Source organism: Magnolia sinica, chromosome 10, assembly GCF_029962835.1.
Source record: "Magnolia sinica isolate HGM2019 chromosome 10, MsV1, whole genome shotgun sequence".
NCBI classification, from domain to species: domain Eukaryota; kingdom Viridiplantae; phylum Streptophyta; class Magnoliopsida; order Magnoliales; family Magnoliaceae; genus Magnolia; species Magnolia sinica.
Window position 1 is genome coordinate 27778369 of NC_080582.1, and position 23139 is coordinate 27801507.

At 38.5% G+C, this 23139-nt stretch overlaps 1 protein-coding gene across 3 annotated transcripts in view; it reads left to right on the forward strand.

Moving 5' to 3' along the window:
* Window positions 1-22177, forward strand: part of LOC131258223 (DNA repair protein UVH3) — a 42660-nt gene extending 20483 nt beyond the window's left edge. For all 3 annotated transcript variants that reach the window (XM_058259370.1, XM_058259371.1, XM_058259373.1), the window contains 7 exons: window positions 8334-8528; window positions 8802-8887; window positions 9009-9303; window positions 9400-9536; window positions 17552-17636; window positions 20191-20703; window positions 21253-22177. In XM_058259370.1, the coding sequence (XP_058115353.1) occupies window positions 8334-8528; window positions 8802-8887; window positions 9009-9303; window positions 9400-9536; window positions 17552-17636; window positions 20191-20703; window positions 21253-21825 (1884 nt within the window). In that variant the 3' untranslated portion in view covers window positions 21826-22177. The remainder of the gene's footprint in view (window positions 1-8333; window positions 8529-8801; window positions 8888-9008; window positions 9304-9399; window positions 9537-17551; window positions 17637-20190; window positions 20704-21252) is intronic.
* The last annotated feature ends 962 nt before the right edge of the window (window positions 22178-23139 follow it).

A 23139-nucleotide genomic window follows, 5' to 3' on the forward strand; every position in this document is an offset into this window, starting at 1 on the left:
CAGAAGAGTAGGGGTTAATCTTCTATGTTCCTTATTATTTTGGATGCATCGGATTTCCGGGACAAAATGGCCAAGCGTTTCTGACCGATTTGATTGAACTGCTCGCAAAAACTTGTCAAAGTCTAGCCTGTTCTAGAACATATTCGTAATTTCATAATAGTTATTTTTTGGCACTGGAAATTTAGATCCTCCTGTTTATATGCTTAGAGAAAATATGGGTGTTGCTCTAATTTCACCATCACCATCACCATCATCATTACCATCGCCATCACCATCATCAAATAAGGAAAATGCAATAGGGTCTTGAGTATTCATTTTATAGAACAGGGTTTGCCTTTGAATTCTTTATGTTGAGTTGAATCGGTGGCCACCTTTTATTTTGTTTTTCTTTTCTGTTGAAAATATGATGCAAATTTTATTTATCATCATCATCATCATCATCATCATAACCTTGTCCCAGCTTGTGAAGCAGATTTCGTTAGTAAGCAGAAAACATAAAACAGTCGTACATACTGGGCATGTTTGTAACCTGTTATATGCTAAGTGTTAGTGACACTAATATTTCTATGGCTTTTATGATTTGATCAAGAAAAGGAACAATTGCTGTAGTTTATTCGTATCAGCTTTTCTTTTAGATTTCATTGTTTGAGACATCAAGTTTTGGTCCCTCATTAAGAAGGGAAATATTTTTCTTCCGGAAAGAGCTTCCTAATCAAACGGCATCCATAATATTCGGAGATCGACCCTTGAGATTACCTGTTTAACCCAAAAAAATAGATTCAATTTGAAAGAAACTTGAGTTGAGTTGAAGAATTGGTTCTGAGTCTTGAAGTGTGAGTCTGTCAAGTCTTGATTGAGTCTTGGCAAGTTCAAAGGATTATTGATGACTTGCATTGACCGAATCTTGGCCGAATTGAGTTTTTGTAGAGCCGAATTGACTTGGCTGAATGGAGTTGAGATTTTTGAGTTTTTGAAGTGCACTTCATAGCAAAAGAGTAAGTTGTTAAAAGTAGGAGACCAGACAGTGAGATGTGTACATGAGATACTGTATTGTTGTTTGTAGTTTCCTTCTCGAGAAACATGCCGGTTAATGAGAAGCATATGTAGAGTTAAGACTGGTTGACATATAGATCATCCATGCTACTATTCAAGATCATCTTATCTTTTGGAATGAGGAGAATTTTGTTAGAAAACAAGAAACAAGAAAACGAACTATGGTGATCCTTTTGTCACCAACAAGTGTCATCAAGCCAAAGACCCAAACATACAGAAACAATTGGGCAAAGAGGTATGCTGACCACAACAAGCGTTTGTTAATTACTTCAACCTTGAATCACCGCTCCAGTTCCTTCAGATCTCCCTTAAAGAGCACCATATTATGGTTTTGGAAGAGCCCGATCCATTGTCAAAGAAACAATTCTTTTCATGAGAGTGTCATCGACCTATGCTTGTTCCAAAAAAATCTTCTTTTTCTCTCCAACCACAAGTGCCCATCAATGTTCACAATATCGATATTTTCGGCCAATATATCGGTTGATATTATTGGTATCACAGTCCAACGATATGAAACTTGTCGGATGAGACTAAGAATTTTTTTCATTGCGCGTAAATATCCAAAAAAATTGAAAAAAATTAAAAAAAAGAGAAGCTTTCAACAGGGTGGATTTCTGTACCTGTAAAAGAGATTGCCCTGATTGGAAGCTGCATTTGGTGGGCCATTCGAATTGAATTGTGCTGTTCGTAGGTTAGTGCAAAGAAAATCTCTGGTTCCCTTTTTTTTCTTTCTTCAAATAGATTATTGCTTGAAAACGGAAGAGATTTCGGAAGATAATGTGAAAAAATCTAGAGATTTGGGAGAACTTAGGGTTTTAGGGTTCCCAAAGGTCAGAATCCTCTCTGCTTCCAAAAATGGCTTCTGAGCTATTTTTGATTGGGCACGGCTGGACGTGGATTTCATGCGAAAGCCTTTAGCGCATGAAGTTTTTGCGCTAGGATGCTAGGTGGGGCCCATCGTGATGTTTGTGAGAAATTCGCCACGTCCATCTGTTTTGCGAGCTCATTTTAGGACATGCGACTGAAAATGAGGTGGTTCCCAAACTCGGGTGGGCCACATGAAAGGAAACAGTAGGGATTCAGTGACCACCGTTGAAACATTTTTATGGCCATAGAAGTTTCGTATCAGGATAAGTTTTTCGTGTTTTCACTTCATCTCAGTGGGAATGACCTCATAAACAGTTTGGATGGCATATAAACATCAAGGTGGAGCCCGGGAAAGTTTCAACGATAGTAAACTCTTTCCCCAAATTTCTCTCTTGCATGGCCCACTTGAGTTTTGGATCCACCTCATTTTTAGTCGTGTGTCCTAAAATGAGCTCGCAAAATGGATGAATGGGGTGGATTTCTCACAAACATCACAATGGGCCCCAAGCACAAGAACTCCGCGTCCGCTGCGGATTGGGAGCCCCTGGAGACGGATGGTCCTGTAGGGGCTCAGTAGGGCCCACCATGATATATGTGTTTTATCCACACCATCCATCCATTTACGGCATGAGCCCAAAATGTAGGCATATATAAGGCTCATGTGGACCACACCACAGGAAGCTGTGGTGGCAATGATATCCATTGTTGAAGCCTTCCTAGAGCCCACCGTGATGTTTATTTGCCATCCAATTTGTTCATAAGGTCTGACAGACCTAGATGAAGGGAAAACATAAATATTAGCTTGATCCAAAACTTTTGTAGCCCCCAAATTTTTTTAAATGGTGGCCATTCAATGTTGTGTGGTGTGGTCCACCTTAGATTTGGATTTGCATCATTTTTTGGTCCATACCCTAAAATGATATGTCAAAATGAATTGACGATGCAGATACACCATATTACGTCGAGGTGGCCCCACGGTAAGGGTCCCACCATATTACGTACGTCCTCTGTTTGAAACCAATGGAATTACACCAGAACATCTCAACAATATTTTATTATGGGAACTCTGTGGGCTCCACAATGATGTATGTGCAATATTCACTCCGCCCATTCATTTCTTTAGATCATTTTAGCCTATGAGCTTAAAAATGAAGTAGAGCCAAAGCTCAAGTGGACCACACCAAAGAAAACAATGGTTTTAATGGTGGTGTCATTATTCCCACTGTTTCCCATGATGTGGTCCACTTGATCTCTGGATCCCCCCATTTTTTGGTTCAGGCTTTAAAATGATCCGAAAAAATGGATGGACGACATGGATACAATGCATGGGGCCCACACAATATGCCTCATTTTTGAGCCAAGACCTCTATAAAAAAGTAAAGATGTCAGCATCAGGAATTGGAGAGCGGATTAGGTGAGACCCAGACTCACCCAAGACAGTGCGGCCCTTAACTCAGGGCCCACATTAATGTATGTATTCTGTATCCACGCCGTTCATCCATTTTTCCAAATCCTTTTAGTGTATTATGCAAAAAATGAAGCACATCCAATTATTAGGTGGAGCATACCGAAGGAAAAAGTGGTGATTGACTATTAATGGGCCACAAAAGTTCTAGATCAATCTGATATTTGTTTTTTCCTTTCATCCAGGTTTATATGAACTTATCAACAGATTAGATGGTAAATAAACACTACGAAAACATTAAGGTGAGCCCTAAGAAGGTTTTAATGGTAGGGCCTTCAATCAATACTATTTCCTATGGCATGGTCTACTTGATAATTGGATCTGCTTCATTTTTGGGATGGTGTCGTAAATTAAGGTGGCAAAACAGATGGACGGTGTGGATACACGTCTTAAATTCATCATCGTTGTTGTTGCCATCATCGTCATTGTCATAGCATTGTCTTGGTTATTTGTGGTTGACTTACAAATCATTTGTTCCAAATCAATTCTGAGGTCCTATTCTTGGTAAAGAAAGAAGCATCCACATCCCTTGTTACCACCTCAATCTAGGTTCTTGTAGGTCTTCCTCCCATTATCTTTTTAGGACCCATTACTCTTAAGCAATGTTCCCTGCTTACTGGAGCTGTCATTTATCTTCATTGCACATGACAAAACCAGTTCAACTTGCTCTCCCTCATTTAATCTCTTACTGGACTACTCCTAGGTTGCTTGGGATGACCTGATTATTTCCTTCCTAGTCTTCCTACACATCCATCCAACAATCTTCATCTTCGCAACAGCCTGTTCATGCTGGCTTTTAGTTTCCCAACACTTCATCCCAGGTCCCCATTACAGTATAGCCAATGCTGCCTGGTCCATAAGCTCTCATAAAAACATCCCTTGAGTTTTCTAGGCATGCAATGACCATAGAGCACTCTAGAGGCACATCTCCACTTCATCCACCAAACTGCGAGTCTGTGATTCTAGTGTAAACATCCTTTCGAAAATAGAGCCACGGTGACAAAACACATTACTTGGAGGTATCTATTAACCATTGATTTTAACTCAAACCTCACGTCCATAGCTTTTCTTCCTAAAGTTGCATTCCAAATGCCATCATGGCTTTTCTATTTTTTTTGGCTCAAGACTCTAAAGCCTTCTTCCAAACCTTCCATTTAGCATTTGGCCTTGACTGATACCCCTTTATATGCAAATAACATGCACAAGACGCTTCATCCTGGACTCTTAATGGTTAATTCATCTATAACTAGTGCAAAAAGGTAAGAGCTTGATGCCAGTGTAAAAAGACCCACCGCAACTCATCAATCTCACCACAAGCTTTCTCACTAGGGTTGTCAATGGGCTGGGCTTGGGCCTGGGCCTGGGCCTAGCAAATGCAAAAAAAATTGAGTAGGCCCATCTTGAAAGCTTGACCCAAATAGTTCAAAATATGGCCCGAATTGCAGCCTGTTGACACCCCTAATTCATACTCTTATGATGACACCAGCTTACAAATGATGTTGATATATCATCCTGGAATCCCTTTATTCATAACCCACCACATGACCTCTTTAGGTACACTTTCATATGCTTTCTCTAGTCTATAAAAACTATGTGTAAATTCTTTTTATCATCTCCATATTTTCTATCAATTGTCAAAGTAAAAAAAATATCTTCAATTGTTGATATCTTTGCCACGAATCCAAATTGGTTTTCAATATGCTTGGTTCTTGTTGTAATCTTTGTTTCCATCAATCATCTCCAAGAGCGTCACAACGTGACTCGTATATTTGTGCCCTCATCCAGCATTTTCTTTTTCTATAGAACTTTAGGGGGTGTTTGTTTTTTCAATTACATTTGTAAATACCTGTAAATTCGTAATTATTATTTACCTATGTAATTTCGGCACAAATACCAAGATTGATGTTGACCCGGAGCTTGTTTGGGCGCAAAATGGAGCTAAAAACGAGGTGGAAAATGGGTTTGGTACAGAAACTGTGGGGCCCACTGTTATGAAAGTTTATCATCCGCACCGTCCATCCGTTTTACCTTCTCATATTAGGGCATGGGCCCAAGCAATGAGGCAGATCCAAAGCACAAGTGGACCACAGCACAAGCCTTTTGGGAATTGAACACCTACCATTGAAAACTTCTTGGGGGCCGCAAAAGTTTTGGATTAAGCTGATATTTGTGTCTTCCCTTCCATGTCCGTGTGACGTTACGAATAGGTTGGGTGACAGATGCATATCCCCATGGGCCCTAAAAAGGTTTCAGCTTTCAACAGTCGACATCATTTTGTGCCTTGTTTCCTGTTGTGTGGTTCACTTGAGCTTTGAATTTGCCTCATTTTTGGGCTTATGCCCTAAAATGAGCTGGTAAAACTGATGAACGGTGTGGATTAGACACATACATCACATTGGTCCCACAAGGATTGACATGTACACGATATTGGTTTCATTTCTTGCATGCAATCACGTTTTCCTATGCATAATTACTTGGGTATTTCACTCTCTATCAAACACAGGTAAAATGTCATAATCATTTATTTACCACCATTTACAAGTGGAAATGGAAAATCAAACACTCCCTTAGTTTACGGAAAATACTAGCGAATCCGATTTCTCTTGATACACTTTCATGTTTGTATAGATATATAATTTGTCCCCATGACCTTCCCTTTCCTCATCATTGTTAAGTCTCTTTTACTTTCTCCAATCAAATTTTACAATAATACACATGCTCTCCTAATCCCTCATGTTTCGAAGTCCCTCTTCTATCCTCGTGTCTGCATCTTTTTTCAACAACCTCTGAAAGTAGCCTCTCCATCTCTCCCTAATCTCGCCATAGTTTACCAAAACCCCCTGATATGCACCCTTGATGCGACTTATGTAGTTTCCCTCTACTTTTTCTCTCCCTCACTATTGCTAGTTTGTAAATATTATCTGTCCCCCTCTTCAATGCTTAATCTATCTTACAATTCATCGTGCTATGCTGTTTTTACTTGCTCTTACTGCTTTCTTTGCTTGCATTTTATCTTTTTATGAGGTTTTCAATATTTCTACCTCTCTGCCACTTTATAATTGGACCTTAATTTGCTCATTGCCTTCTATACCTAATCCCCTCACAACTCATTTCTTTATGAGTGGCTTTCTTGGCTTTACAGTTCCCAGGCACTTCTTTCGCCATTCTTTTTGTGCAGTTAGCCATCTCTGGCCACATCTGCCTGGCCCTTTCTTTAGGTTTTCATTTTCCTTCTTGTATCACTTTCTCTGTAAATAACATCTTTCTCCTTTAAGTTCCGCAATCTATTCTTGGGAACTTCTACTCCTGCTTCCTCTTTTTTTTTTTGGAAAGGCAACCTGACAAAACTGCTAATGTTGCAGTCCTCATATCTAAGACCGCCCTATGTTGCATAGTCAATGGTTCACCTTGTATAACTTTGCAGGCCTTGCATTATGATTTCCATCCTCATAAGTTGGGAAAAACCTCTTTGTAGTAAGTAGGGTCCACTCTTAAAAGTCATCAAATGCTCATCTCCTTATTATCATCATCATCATTATTATTATTATTTATTAATAGGTATTAGTGATCGCTAAGTCATATGTTATTGCAAACTTAAGGATGGTCTCTTCTGATTTGTTTTTCCCCAAACACGCTGTCCATCCAAATCTCCACTTATAAATACCCTTAACCCAGCTAGCAATCCTTGCATTTTTTTTAATACTTTCTGCTTCCCTACCCGAGTCATATGCACTAATATTATTGATACCTTGTGAAAAAATCAATTTTGTTGCCATAAGGGTATCGGCCATTCATTTAGTTTCCACTATTCTCTCCTTCAAGCATGGTGTGCCGCAAAGGCCGTTATATAAGGTAATGGTGGCAACCGTTACATGTTTCAGGGTCATAAAGGTTGTAACGGCCGTTATGGTAAAAAAACCCTATAACCGCCGTTAATGACCTGTTACGTCCCCCTATAAAGGCCGTAACAGCCCTGTAATAGTCTGTTACTAGGCATATATAGGTTTTTCGAATATGTTTTTTCAACGTTATAGGACAGATATAGGTTTCTTGGTTTTTTTTTTCAATAAAAAAAGAGACTGTAACAGCCGTTATGGGGGCCATAACAGCCGTTACGACCCGTATCGTAAAGGCAACAGTGGTGGCCGTTATGGCCATCATTACTGTTATGGAATACCTTGCCTTCAAGCCTTCATCAGCAACTACCCTACTCTATTCCTAGCATCATCATACCTAAATACAACAATACTGTAGCCGTCTCTAGTCTCTTTGGCTCTTGCCCTCTTTCACTGTCTCTTGCAAGCATGTTATATTAACTCTCTTCCTTCTAATTTTATTCATGAATTTCCATACTCTTACCTGATGAAGTTCCCATATTCCAAGTGGCGAAGTGAAATTTTGTCATCTGAAACTTGTTTCTTTACCCACACGTCCTGTCTGGTATGGAAATCCTTGCCCCCTTTCCACCAAAACCAGGCTTTGTTTTAGCTCATCTCTTTTGAGGAACGCCTTAGCACACTTGCACACTTTCCGCATGCTGGGTTTTCATAAATTGTGGCATGCCACTTCCATGGAGTGCCCTAGCACAACCTTTTTCACCTTCCACCGCAACCAGCTTCACAAATTGTGGTGCATTGCTTCTAGAAATGTCCTATCGATCAGGACCTGAAACAAGATTTATTCTCATGGCAGTGGCAAAAGTGGTGCGATCAGCTGTTTGCCTAACATCACCCCTCCTTTACTCAGGTTGGGGATTGGGAGTTGAAATGCTACCACCAGTTGCAACTGTAACCAGGCGGAACTCCATGCTGCTATTCCAAATAAACTAGAAAAAAGAACAATAATGATGTTGACAAAGTAAATATATGGAGAAAATTGCACGTAATATTTATCATTTATAGTTGATGATGTTGACCAAATATTTGTTCTTCTTTTTGCTGATTTATAGGAATTGCTCCAGATGTTTGGTTTACCATATATCATTTCACCTATGGAGGCAGAAGCTCAGTGTGCATTCATGGAACTGACGAACCTAGTCGATGGTGTTGTAACTGATGACTCGGATGTTTTCTTGTTTGGGGCTCGAAGTGTTTATAAGAATATATTCGACGATCGCAAATATGTTGAGACATACTTCATGAAGGTTTGCATTTGGCAATGCACATTCTTTCCTATTATCTGTTCAACTTCTTCCATTTCATGGCACTATTATAGATCAGTAGACCAACTTTGGCTTGACTAAGAAGTTGTGTGCCTGGACTAATGGCTTCTATTTTATTTTCTCATGGATCCTGTTCTGTTTCCCGACTCATGAATCCAATGTGAAATTATATTCTTTGCAAACAATAGTTCGTCAAGGATGCTAATGTGACATTCAACATTCCTTTTCACATGTTACAACTTTTTGGGCTTTCAGGACATAGAAAGTGAGCTTGGATTGACCAGAGAAAAATTGATCCGCATGGCACTCCTTCTTGGCAGTGACTATACTGAAGGCGTCAGGTAAATTCCATTTTATGACTTAAAACTAATTTAGTAATTAGGAAGTGGGAAATGTATGCTGCTCTGTTTTTGTCTTTCTATTGACTACTAACTGATGTTATCAATTTTGTTTATGATACAGTGGGATCGGCATAGTTAATGCTATTGAAGTCGTCCATGCATTTCCAGAAGAAGATGGTCTCCAGAAATTCAGGGAATGGCTTGAATCTCCAGATCCAGCCATTTTTGGAAAGCTTGATGCTCATATTGGAAGTAATTTACGGAAAAGGTCGTCGAAAGTAAGGAACAATGATGAGACTGGCTCAGCAAACAATTTAGATGATTCTGCACCCGACGAGGATGTCATCAAAGGTCGTGATGATCAACAATCAGTGGATAACCTGTCAAATATAAAACAGATCTTCATGGATAAGCATGTAATCCCTGTGGTTCCCGCCATCTCTGTTTTCTTATGTTAAGAAATGAACCAGTTTTCAGTCATGTCCTAATATAATTCCATGTAATGCTTTCAGAGAAATGTGAGCAAAAACTGGCATATTCCTTCATCTTTTCCGAGTGAGTCAGTCATTTCTGCATACACTTCTCCACAAGTGGATAAGTCGACTGAGCCTTTCTCATGGGGAAAACCAGATCAGTTTGTGCTTCGCAAGTGAGTTCTCTTCCTATTTATTTAACCACTGAACCTTCATCACTGTTTGCACAACATAGGCTTAATCAACCTTTATTTTGTAAGGTAGTGGAGTTTTCAACTCTATATGATATTTCGTTTAACTGGTAATACTTAAGGAGATTATAGGAATAATCTCTTGAGGTGCTGGGGGCAGCCAATGAAGTTTCCCTTGTCAAACTCATTGTTTGCCAAAACATTTTTGGGTTGGAACTGGTTGGCTTTAGATCCGTTAAGTCTGTCAACCTAAACTAATTGACTTCGGTATGATATCAAAGATGATTTTGTAAAAACCATTCAGAGAAGATTTGTAAGAAGTCAATATGAATGTGGTGAAGCTTTAAGATTCAATAAAGTCAACAATCAACTTGTACGTGTAGTATGGTGCAACTATTTGGAGGACTTAGGCAAACTTCTTATCTTTCCTCTACTTACGACTCTACATACTATTGTCACCCATTTATACCAGTTTGATGTTCTTGATAAGTTGCAAGAATTCAATAATCATTTATTGGATTTGCAGCACTTGTCAAACCCCAAAGACTTGTTGATGTGCAGTATACTTGAGAAATAAATATTTGATATAAAAAAAAAAAAGGTCTGTCTACAAACACAATAGAGCGTGGTAAAATTTCTCATTACCAAATTCCCTTTTATCATGCTCTCTTGCTTGGTCCCAGTTGTATTTAATCAGATTAATCTTGATTTTAATTGTGTTGCTGATTTCTTGACAAATTAAGGGGTCCTTTTGTCTTCCATATGTATACAACGGTTTCTTACCCATTCTCTTAATGAGCCTGGTCTCTCTCACAACCTCCCTTGGTCTTCCTGATAAATGTTTTTGTTGCTGATGAAAGGAAACAAATTTTCTTTCAAATAAGAAATTATACAATACTTGAGTTTTTTTTTTTTTTTTTTAAAATATATTTTTTACACACCCACTGATGCAGGACCGATACATGAACTAAGTAACACGTGAAATCAAATAGCCGAATTAAGATATTTACCAAAAAAAAAAAAAAACAAACATCGCTATAATCATCACAAATATCATGAAAATCAAAAGAGCATCATGTATAATCCTAGCCTAAGCTACCAACATCGTAACTCAAGATCATTAAATAAAAAGAAACTAGGATCTAATGGATGTAGGGACATCCAATTAGCATAGGGTATAGTCTATTTCAAAATAGGGAACCTAATACAACCTAGGGTGAAAATTAGGGTTTGAGTAATTTGGGAAAGTAGGAAATTTAGGAAATTTAGGTTTAGGGTTAGGGTTTCGGGGATGGAAGAAAGAGGTTTTGATATAATGATGGTGAGATACCAAAAGGGGCAGGTGAGATTCACACGTGTGGCCGTATGGAGGATGGGTACGGGAAGGTTAGGGTTTGGATTGTGGATGGGTATGAGAAGATTGGGTTTGGGAGAAGACGAAGATCTGTGATGGGGAGAATGAATAACCTGAAGAAAATACCTAGATGGGGAAGAAAAGAGAAGGTGTAGGGATAGATGGAGACCTTGTACCTCCGTTGATGAAGATTAGGCTCGCACCAATCTTCATTCCAAATCGCACGAAAGTATCTTAAAATCGCATGAAGAGAGAAGAAGAAAGCAAGAGTTTATTTATTTATTTATTTATTTATTTTTATAATCACAAAATCCAATGGGAGAGAGGTCACACGATCTCTTCTTTTTATAGATCTAAGAAGTTTCAAAAATTACAAAAATCTCCGTCTTGTGAATTTTAACGAAAATAGCCAGTCTAAATAAAATCAACTAAAACACTCATAACATGTCTAAATATAAAATAATCAAAAACTAAATCATAAAATATGATAAAGTTTAAAACTGATGTAGATGATCAACGATCAATGACCCGATCATGTGATCCATGCGATCCAATGGCTCGATCGTCGCTTCCCCTCAATCCAACGGTCTGGATCACTCCATAAAGTAGCCCATATGCATCTTCCCAGTGTGAGGTCTTCCAGATGCTCGCACATGCACATGAGGTCTTTAACACGATCACGGGTACTCGCCTAGCCATAAGGAAATCGGCGCAGCTCGCCTCCTCATCTGATACGTACGTAAGGGTGTACGTGACGTGATGTCCTCATCACCCACCTACCCACCCACCCACCCAAGATGGGCACTCGAACCCAGGACTTCAGTGTTGAAATGCAGAGTGTCTACCACTGAGCCATGCATCGACACACACACACATATACTTGAGTTATTCGATGGTGCTGCTGTGATGTTTGAGGTAAATGTGCCACATGTAAGTGGGTGGGTGCATGCATAAGATCCATTGTACTCATATTGTGATATTCTCAAAGAAAAAAAATGATAATATCATTAAAATTTTGTAGTATTTTATAAATATCGTTGTTGTTTTCTTGCAATCTCCTTCACTACTTTGATTCTTTGAATGTTGACAAAACCTTCCTGGCCTCTTTTCAACTATCCCCTTGTGATGAACTGCAACCACCCACTGGTTATAATTTGCTGCCACCTTTAGATGGCAGTGACTCGTCCACTGCATAAACAGAGTATAGGTTTGTCAACCCAAACTGTCCATATTGTGGTGCGCATTACTTATGGTGTATAGCTGATAATCACTACGATCGGACAGTCCTAATTATCTAGTTGGAAGCTATCAAGTGAATAGTAAAAGTTAGATGGTCAGCGGTTATAATTCAACTGTTTAAGTCAATTTTTTTGAACGGTGAACTGTTTAAGACAATTAAGATCCAGTCATAGTTATTTTTGGGAGATGTACCATCCACGTTGGGTCCTACAATTTGGACTGTCCAAATGGCCATATTTGTGCTACGTATTGCATATGACTCGCCACTTTTTCAGCAGTGGTAACAAACTATGACCATTCCCAATCCAATTTATGAGCTATCATTTATCATTATAGGGTATAAACAAGTTCATTTTTATCCGTAGTACGAACTGTAAAGTGATCTCTTCCATTTGAAAACCTCAGCAAATTTTCCTCCTTTTCAGAATTCTAAAATATTTTATCCGGAATTGTCCCTGAAAAATCCCTAAATTTGAGATATTCCTATTCCAAGAAATAGCCAAAATGCGAATTTTCACTGTGCTCTATACTGTCATGGTGTCATGAAGTGTCTTTTTCTTTTGTTCAACAACAGATCTATTCAAGTGAGTGGAAGAGAAGCAACTGCTACAGCTTATAAATAGGGGTGGGAAACCTCCCAATTGGAGTAGTAACCCAAAGCATGAAAACTTTGCCAGAATTAAGACCCAAAGTACCTTTCTGCCCCAGCAGCTATGATAATAGTTCGCAGGCTCGAACACAGTAGAAAATCAGCTGCAACATCACCTGACGTTCATAATATCAATATCAATGTATATATTACACCTATGGAATATGGAAACATATCGGTATCGCAAGGGAAATATCCATGTACTGGGAATGGATTGTTTGAGTGAAACGTTGGGAAAATAAGGCACAACTTGAGCTATGAGTTCATAAATTGAATAGAAGTCCTAGACAAGGGAACTCTTATTCTGGATGTGTTTGAAAATGGACCAGATTGTGCAATAATGAGAATGAACAAGAATGCTTGCCTAAAATATATGATCCTTTTTTGAGCGGACCATATCGTGGAACAACCAAAAAAGTATATTCACATTCAATTATGGATGATTCAATCACTTGGACAGAGGATTCCATAGAAATGGTTTCGATAAATAAGATTCATGGTATCTTTCCTAACGATTACTGAGAATTTGAACAAAAAATGGATCTGTTTAATGGAGAATCATTATCAACAGACATTGGTCATGCCTTGACCTCAATCAGTGAATTAGCACCTAGTTTTAATTTGATAGGATTTGCTTTATTGGCAACCATAATTCATGAAGCCAGTCACCATAGGGAACATATCATTGATATCCATGAATAAATTGATACTTCTTTCTCTTGCTTGAGAGAGGTTATGAATCTAGAATACCGTATTCTGTTACAGTGAAACGACTCGGGAAGAAGTTGTCAATAATAGATTACCTAGAGAAATAGGTAAAAGAAATTTCCTCCCAAGATTTAATAGCTGGACCATTCTCATCCTAGGTGAAGTCCATCTTGTTGTGATGGGAATGAACATGAACAAATAAGCTTTAGCTAATGTAATAAAGATACCAATTGTTGTTCCAAAGACTCCACCTGTTATATTTATTCTGATAAGTTCAAGAATTCAAGAATGAATATGTACGGAATAGAGATATTCCACCTGCCCAACTAAAGAACTATTAGAAATAATGTAGAAACTAGTAGATTTAGGTAAGAAGCAACGTAAAATAAACCAGATTTGATACCTGAATATTCGGTTTGATAACCTGCTACTAATTCCTCCTCTGCTTCTGGTAAATCAAAGGGTAATCTCTCACATTCCGCTAGGGAAGAAATTAGAAAAACTATAAACCCTATAGGTTGACGCCACAGATTCCATCCCCCCAACCCATATTTTGACTGTGCCTCAACTATATCAACTGTACTTGAACTGTTAGATAATCATAGTCGATGATAACGTCACTGTTTCCATCGCTATTCCGGAATCGTACATGAAACCTCAGCTTCATACAGCTCCTTGATGGCCACAAATAAATCTAAGGACTGGTTTGGTTCGTTATTACCTCAACATGTTTGTAGGGTAGATAGAGTAAGCATGCATCACATCGGAGAGTCCCAAATTAGACCCAATGAAATTTTGTTTGCTATAATAACAGATAAAAAGTGTTTCCCAATTGATCTCATTCTTTATTTTATAATTATAATTTTTGTTTAGCAATAACTTAATCCTTCAATAAAATACTCGTTGTATCAATATATATTTTGACTCATATCTTTCGATTACGAAAAATAATTAGACACTACACTAGTTCATGAATCATGATAAGAATTCCATCTGATGAAACGCTAGGAGGTCTTAAAAGCGGCATGATTATGTACTTAGAACCCAAAAGTGTTACAAACAATAAGAATGCACTATGATAGAATGATAAGTTTCCATTGTATATGTTTCCCAAACTATGCGGCGTATGCACTCTGATAGAATGTTGTACCTAATATCCAAAAACAGTTCATATAATTCATAAATCATACAATACAAGTACTAAAACACAAACAATGCATCCAAAAAAAAGGTTAAAATACTTGAGCAAATTTTCTTTAAAAAATATACTTTAATTATTTTCACTATTTATAATTTTTTTTTTTTTAAAAATTACCTTTTTCAATTTATTTTTTTCCAAAAGTTCAAGTAATCATCTCCAACTGTAGATCAGCCTATAAGCAGTGTCCATTTATTTCTCTCCAAACAACTTAAACCTAGGAATTCTACAATAAGGGGGAGAAAATGGAGTTCTGGGGATTTTTTTCATAATTTTTCGGTTTTCCGGAAGAGGGTGTGCTACCTTGATATCGTTGGTACGTATCTGCATCAATGATATCTAGAACTATTGTAAAGGGACAAGGCGATATTTTGCAATATATCCATGTATAGACGATATATCGAACAATGCATAAGATATTTCGTTGATGTGGGGGAATTTTACAATTCCCTATATGTTTCATATCAGGTCTATGTGATTTCGATACTATATATCAGCCCAATGCTATCGATACCGCAAACATTGATCTCACCAAATCTTGTGCGCATCATTTTTATTTTTTTGGTATTTTTCTAGTTGTATAGAGGAGAATCCAAGCTTAGAATCTACACTTGGTCTGTTGATTAAGATGGAAATTCTAGCTCAATCAATTTATTTATTTATTTATTATTATTAATTTTGAAGGTTAGCTCGATCAGTTATAAAAACCCACTCTAAACAAGAGGGTTTGATTCCTTTGTAATTTCCTTGTTTTACTGTCAAAGGAAGTCATACCACAAGTGGGACAGTAGATGCAGCAGCAACAACAACAATACACTCTTAATTTAGATATAATTCATACGTTTGAGATTTATGACACGTTGACATTGACACTAACCTACCAAGGTGATCTGTCTATGAAACTCTTATTTAGAATGAGTATGAACACTGTTTTAATTTAGCGTGAGATTTGCACCCTTTTTCAATCTGGTAATCAAAGTGAGAGGAAGTGAAATGTAAAATTGATAAACTAGGTAGTTTTCAATTATATCAGCTGTGTTATGTCATCTGGTTGCCCTTCTAGAGAACCAACTCACTCATAACCAGTGCATTTCCTGGTCTCTGTTGCAGATGGCCAAACCATCTCAGTTTAGTGTACCTCATCTTTACCTATTGGTGCTACTCCGAAGTTCCCCCAAATGCATTCATTTCTAATTCTATACTCGTCTTGCCACTTATCCATCTCAACATCATCATTTTAGCTATGCTCATCCTGTGAAGATGTTCCTTGACTGCCCAACATTTTGTGCCATAAAGCATGGTTGGTCTTATAGCTATCTTATGAAAATTTCCCTTTAGTTTCATTACTATGCCACAATCGTGAATCCAGACAACCGTGGTCATAACGGCTAGAAATGGGGCTCATGTGATGTATAAATGATATCCGACCTGCGCTTTAGATGCGTCTCCCTAAAATTAGGCTGATCCAAAACTCAGGCGGGCCACACCAGCAACAGCAGTTGGGAGGGGAGAATCGCCATTGATTTTATGTTGGGACCTACCTAAGTTTTAGAATGGCCAAATGTTTGATGTGTCACTTCACCTATGGTGGATATGTCAGATGAATAGATTGGATGGCTTATACTTAGACACAACATGGGGGCCTCCTATGCAAATTGATGGCGGGCATCCCCTGTTAACTGCTCCTCCGGTGTGGCCCACCCGAGTTTTGGATTAGACTAATTTTTGGGCTTAGGGCCAAACGTCGGGTAGGAGTGGTGAGATATCATGCATATATAATGTGGGCCCATTTTCAGCCATTACCTTACTAGAATCGTATCTGTATATATATGCGTGTGCATGTGAAAATCTAGCTGAAAACGTTTTGACCACAGTTGTGGTGCAAACGGTCTAAAATGGTCCCTCCATGTGGTGTGTCCATTAAATCCATTCTTTCCAATAGGTGTGCCCCAGGATGGAAATGGGACACCCCAAGAATCAGGCTGATCCGACAATTAGGTGGGTCACATCATTGAAAACAATGAAATATCCAAAATCAACAATTTTGAAGCGACCTACCTGACTGTTGGACTGGGCTGATCTATGAGGTCTCCTGTCATCATGGTGGGGTGCATGGTGCACCATAGAAAATGAAAAAAAAAAGCCTATATATACATACAAATCCAGGTGTTGGGGCCCACCTGATGGTTAGATTGGGCTAATTTTTTTAGTGTGAAAGTATCACGGTGGGGCACACTTGATGCACGGGTTAGAAGACACACACCCTTGTGGCCCCACATGGAATCTGCCACTTTTCTATGATGGGTATCCCCTCCCATCATGGGTGCAACTGAAGCATGGGATGGATATCATGCACAGATGCACAGATCTATATACATGGACAGGAAGAAAGATGGATATGTCAATTTGTGCTAGTTGTGTTAGAGTTGGTGATATCATCTAATGAAAATACCTTTTATGTCTTCCTTCAGATTTTTTAGATTTAGATTTTTCATAAAATTTATTTTGATTTACTGTGTGTTCTATACTCCCCTTGTCTGTAAGCCTAAACTCCGACCTCTGTATCTTGGACCGATGGCGCCCTTAGATATATTAACTTTATTGATTAGGTAGCAAAAATGGAAGTTTATGTTGGTTAGCTGTCATGACTATCAGACAAAAACCTTAGGGACTTGCTCCCGAATACTTGAGCTCAAAAGGTTTTCTTTAATCATCCTTACTCTGTAACCATTGCAATTCAGATTATTAATATGACATTGTAGAAGAGTTTAATTTTATTACATGATCAATCAACGTTAGTTTGCATTTCTTGCATATTTTCTTGACTAGACATCCAACCTGTATGCTTACAGATTGTGTTGGGAAAGGTTTGGGTGGAGTAACCAGAAGGCGGATGAACTGCTCGTACCTGTTTTAAAGGAATACAGCAAACATGAGGTCTGTCACTTTTATTCTTTCTGCTTGACTTGTAAGAGATGAATGATTGTTTGACGTGTTTCACTTGGGCCTCTATAATTTCTTTTTATTCTTGTGATGATGTCAATTATAACTCCATTGTTCCAAACAATGCTCTGTTTAACTTGGGCTTCTATTAGATATCTGCTGTTATGCTTGGCCCTTTACCCCTTTTTATTACCTTTTCTTCTCCATGTCAACCAGCATAAACAATTGTTTCCTCTCCCTTCATTTGCTTCTCCATTGACACCCTGTAAGACTGCTTCTCAATCCTCTCTTCTTTGTAAGATGTTGAAGGTCACCCATCCTTCCCTACTGCTGATCCTTTGGAAGCATCAAATTGCTCTGTGATCATGATAAGGATGCAGCTTTGGAAGACTTTTAATTCGTTTGGATCTAATTTATATTCCCGTTAGATTCCAGATGTTGCAAGAAGTGCTGCATAAACATGGAGCATCTGTTTTTCTTTTCCGGCATGTTGTTCAAATTAGTTCAATACACCTACTGTCATTTAATTGGTACATATGTTGTCCAAAATCCCCAGGCAGTTTAACTTCCTCCACTTAAACTTACATTATGCTTAGTAACATTCAAAGAAAAGCATCAGAATGGCAGACGGATGCATACCATTGTGGGAGCTCATCGTTATTTTGTGCTTTTAGAAAGGTTAAGAATTTCAAGAAAAATATAAAAGACAAGGAGGAATAAGGGGTATATTCTTTTTTAGGAGTCATGTGAGGCTTGGAAAGAAAATGTGATAAATTAGAAGCATAACAACTTGAACCATGGAAAATTGGCTGATGGAAGGAGAAAGGCAAGAATAAAATGAACTTTTAGGCAATCGACAAACAAAGAAAAAAGCAATTGTATTTTTGAGGAAACAAGTACTAAGTTCATTCCGGTATTGGCACCAAATCAGTGGAAATCACTGTTATTTAGGACCTCAATGTTGAAGATACTGGGGATTTCTTTTTTTTTTGAAAGGCAAGATACTGAGGAATTCTTGGAAATGTGCATTCTTACATGTGTGCAAATGAACTAGTAGATGTCCCTTATAAAGGCACATACGCTGTGATTTATGCAAGAATGATTTTTTTTTGGGACATCATCAACATCATTATTATAATCACCATCACCATTATCATCATATTTAAGCCTTATCCCAGGTAATTGGGGTTGGCTGCACTAATCCTTTTCTACCATTCTACTCTATCGTGGACCATATCCTCAGTTAAACCATAGGTTATCCGTCTTTCTTCCAACCTCCACCTGCATCCTTTTGGGCCTTCCCCTTTGCCTTTTAGAGCCTTCAACTTGAACCAACTCACTTCGTTTAACTGGCATAGTTCTTGCTGTCCATTGTACATGGTAAAATCATCAGTCTACTTCCCTCGTATTATTACCTATTAGTGCTACTCCCAAGTACCCTAAAATGCATTCATCTCTAATGCTATCCTTCCTCATCTTGTCACTCATCAATCTCAACATCCTCATTTCAGCAATGCTCATCCTATGAACATGTTCTTTAACTGTCCAACATTCCGTCGTATAAAGCATGGCTGGTCTTATAGCTATTGCATATATATATATATATATATATATATATATATATATATATATATATATATATATATATATATTCCTTCAGTTTGATTGGTCCACGGTGATCACATGACACTCCAGAGGCACATCTCCTCTTTTTCACCCAGCTTGAATTCTGACCCAAATTACTGGGAGAAGGTAAGATTATAATAGTAAAATAATAATGATTGTTATATAATAATAATAATAATTGTTATATAATAATAATAATAATAATTGTTATTACTTATTACTATGATAATGATGATTGATGCCATCAGCATAAAATTTCCTAGAATTTTTTTTGATGGACGAATATTCTATAATGTCGTTTTGAAAATAAAAGAAATATATGTAGTGAGTGGCATGTAATCACATAAGATGGTTCTGTTTTCAGGGAGATATAGTTCTTTTAAGATATATTTTTTCCTCCAGTGAAACCATGCATCTAAATTCAACACTGAGTGAATATTCAGATGGATCAGAAATACTGTCTTTTCTTTATGATTTTTTATTTTATTTTATTTTATTTATTTTTTATTTTTTATTTTATTATTATTATTTTTTTTTTTGAGAGAGAGAATGTAACACTCATTTGTATCTACTCAGTATTAGAAGTTCAATGGCCATTCATGGTGGGTGGGATGCGCATCTAGTCCTCTCTGCCTTTGGAATAGAATGGAAGACAAACTGCATTGTGCGAAATTTGGTTTTTCTTCCTTTTCTGCAGAATTATAGATTGGATGCATTTCAGTTCCCATCCCACCCGACATGTATCCATGATGGATTTGTGTTTTAAATCATCCCATCTGTCCCCCTGTGGATGGGACATCCAAACAAACCTGTAGCGATAATTTAATGGAGGGGTGAGTGTGTTTTAAATTCTTGTTGAAATAATCATTTGAGAAGCAAGATATTCTGTTTCTATAACTTTTTTGTTCACATGTTTGCACAGACTCAACTCCGGTTGGAAGCATTTTACACATTCAATGAGAGATTTGCAAAAATCCGTAGCAAGAGAATTAAAAAAGCTGTGAAAGGTATTACTGGCACCCTGGCATCAGAGTTGATGGATGATCTTCCACAAGAAGGTTCTAAATCTACAAAGAGAAGAAATGCAAGAACCTCTGGAACTGAGAAAAACACATCTGAAATATCTTCCAGTGGAAAGAAAGATGATGCTGCTGAAAATGAGGGCACCGCTATGGAAAAGGCAGCTTCAAAGCAGCCATCGAAACGGAATACTGGTAGCCAATTTAAACAGTCAGCAGCAGGATGTTCGGAACTGAGCACAACAGTGAGAAGGGGGAAGGGAAGAGGGAGAGGCCGAGGAAGAGGAAGAGGGCGAGGAAGAAAAAAAGCCCCTAGCTTTGAATCAAGTGAAACCAGCACTAGTGGCGGAGATGATGGGAATGACGAGAAGGAGATGCAGGACGACATGACAAAAGAGTTGTCCAAACTGCGCCGGGTAAGTATTGTTTAGGGCCTGTTTGGCCGGGCGGATTAAGAGGGATTAGGAGGGATGGGATGGTAAAATCCAGGGATATACCAAACGAGCCAAACAGACCCGATGAACTTGTCCCGGGATATAGCAAACCCATGGATCTTAAACCAATCCACTGACATCACCATCATTACCTTAAAATCCATCCCATCCCTCCTAATCCCGTTCAATTGTGCCTGGGGCGTGTTTGGTTGGACGGATTGGAAGGTTAAATCCCGGGATATGCCGGGCGTGCCAAACAGACTCGATGAACTTGTCCCGGGATATAGCAATCCCATGGATCTTAAACCAATCCACTGACACCACCATCATTACCTTAAAATCCATCCCATCCCTCCTAATCCCATGGGATCCGTCCGGCCAAACAGGCCCTTAAGCTTTCACCCAATGATCCATATAAATCTCCTTCTTGAAAAGTGAGAACTTTGCTCTGTCTTTTCCCCTTTCTTCTAGGCTGCTCTCTCTCTCTCTCAATTTTTTTTTTTTTCCCTTTCTTTTTCCACCATTCTCCAGTCAGCACGGCCACGGAAGCAGGTAGAAGATTTAGCAAAAGATTTGGATGTTGATAGCCCAAGCTGTTCATCAAACCAAAGCGATGATAACTTCTTAGGTGAAAGAGCAGTGGATCAAGAGCCTCTCTCTTATCAGGGCACAGTTGGAGATACACATGGTCCCAATGACAGGAACCAAGGCCTTGAATGTCCAGCCGCGGATGACTCCTCCAGAGACTATCTTTTTAGTGGAGGTGGATTCTGCATGGCCGATGATAGCGGCCAAAGTAACGACCCCATTCAGACATTCCCGAGCCCAACAAAAGCTTCCGATGAACACTTAAATGGAGGGAGGACAGGTTCTTGTGAACCCAGTCAGAGTTCAAATGATAAGCATTTATCAGGTAATGACTGTCCGGTGAACATAGATGAAGCTCCACAGGAGAAGAATCCACATGAGGGGCACAAAGATGTAGGCAGTAGAATCTTGCCCCCACAGATAACTGAGGAAAGAGATACTGCTTTGGAAGAAGCAACAGTCGAAGCAGGTTTAATTGCTATGCCATCATTGAGAAGAAAAAGGAGGAAGACTTGATTCAAACCCGTGTAGTTGTAAGAGAATTGCTGCCTGAATTCCTCATCATCGGGAATGTGTATTTATGTCTCTGGGCTAGTTGTGTGTGTGTGTATATATATATATATATATATATATATATCTGCATTTTTATTTTTTTTTAAAAAACTTTTTATTTTTTTATGAGAGTATGTAGGGCAGCCCCTTTCTAGAGGGAAAAATCTCAGGCTCGAGTCCCTACATGTACTGGTTTCTTTCTTTACCTGAAAATAACTTTTTGGTCGCTATTTGTAAGCTTCCTTACTATAAACATGGAAAGGAAAATTTTCTAGATGATCTATTGCTGGGGATCTATACAGCTGATTCCTGGTCAGCCAAAGTGTCCACTGATGATCGTAGTTATCCAAATGTGGCTTTGCAGATGGATTGTTAGAAATGTGGTGCAATGATTTAAATTCTTTGGAAAGAAGAATCCTTTTGCTAAAAGTTTGCAACGTGGATGATTTTTTTTTATGTATATAGCCCATCAATGGATCACCGGATGAATTGTCTGGATTAATGTAGGGTAGGCTTGATTGGTGAAGTTCTGAACAAGTATTGAATGATTACTACTAATGTAGATTCACATTTTCTGAAGACCATGTAACAGTGCATAGGGGTGGCACTGGGTTTGGAGTTGAGAGGCCCAATTGAATGCAGCCCAAGCGCAACCCATTTACTAAATGGCCTAGAATTCTTGCCCAAACCTACCTGTAAAACCTACTGTTCCACTTTCAATTAATCAAGACCGACAATACCTGACCCGACCCGTTCAATTGTAAATGGGTTGGGTTCAACTGACCTGACCCATCCCATTGCGACACATCATAGGTTCAAGAATGGAATATAAAGCTAAGGCTATGCGCTATCTAACCCAGTAAAGAGGACATATCATCATTTACAATCATCTAAGCCTTGTCCCAATGAATTGGGTTCATTTACATGAATAATCCTGTTCAGCCATTCCACTCTTTAAGGGTCGTAACTTCAGTTAGAACATACATCATCAAAACTTTTCTTACCACCTCCACTCACATCATTTTCGGCCTTGGAGCCTACAAGTTATAGCGGCTCAAACCTAATTGGTGCAGTTCTTGGTCTCTGCTGCACATGATCCACCATCACCTATTAGTGCTACTCCAAGGTACCCCGAAGGCATTCATGTCTAATTTTCATCGTTTTGACTAATCCAATTATCTGATGCACCGTACCAGGATGAATGGATTATCTGAAAATCAGGACATTCCAAGACTTATGTGGGCTACACCATGTGAATTTGGAGTTTTTAGGCACCAG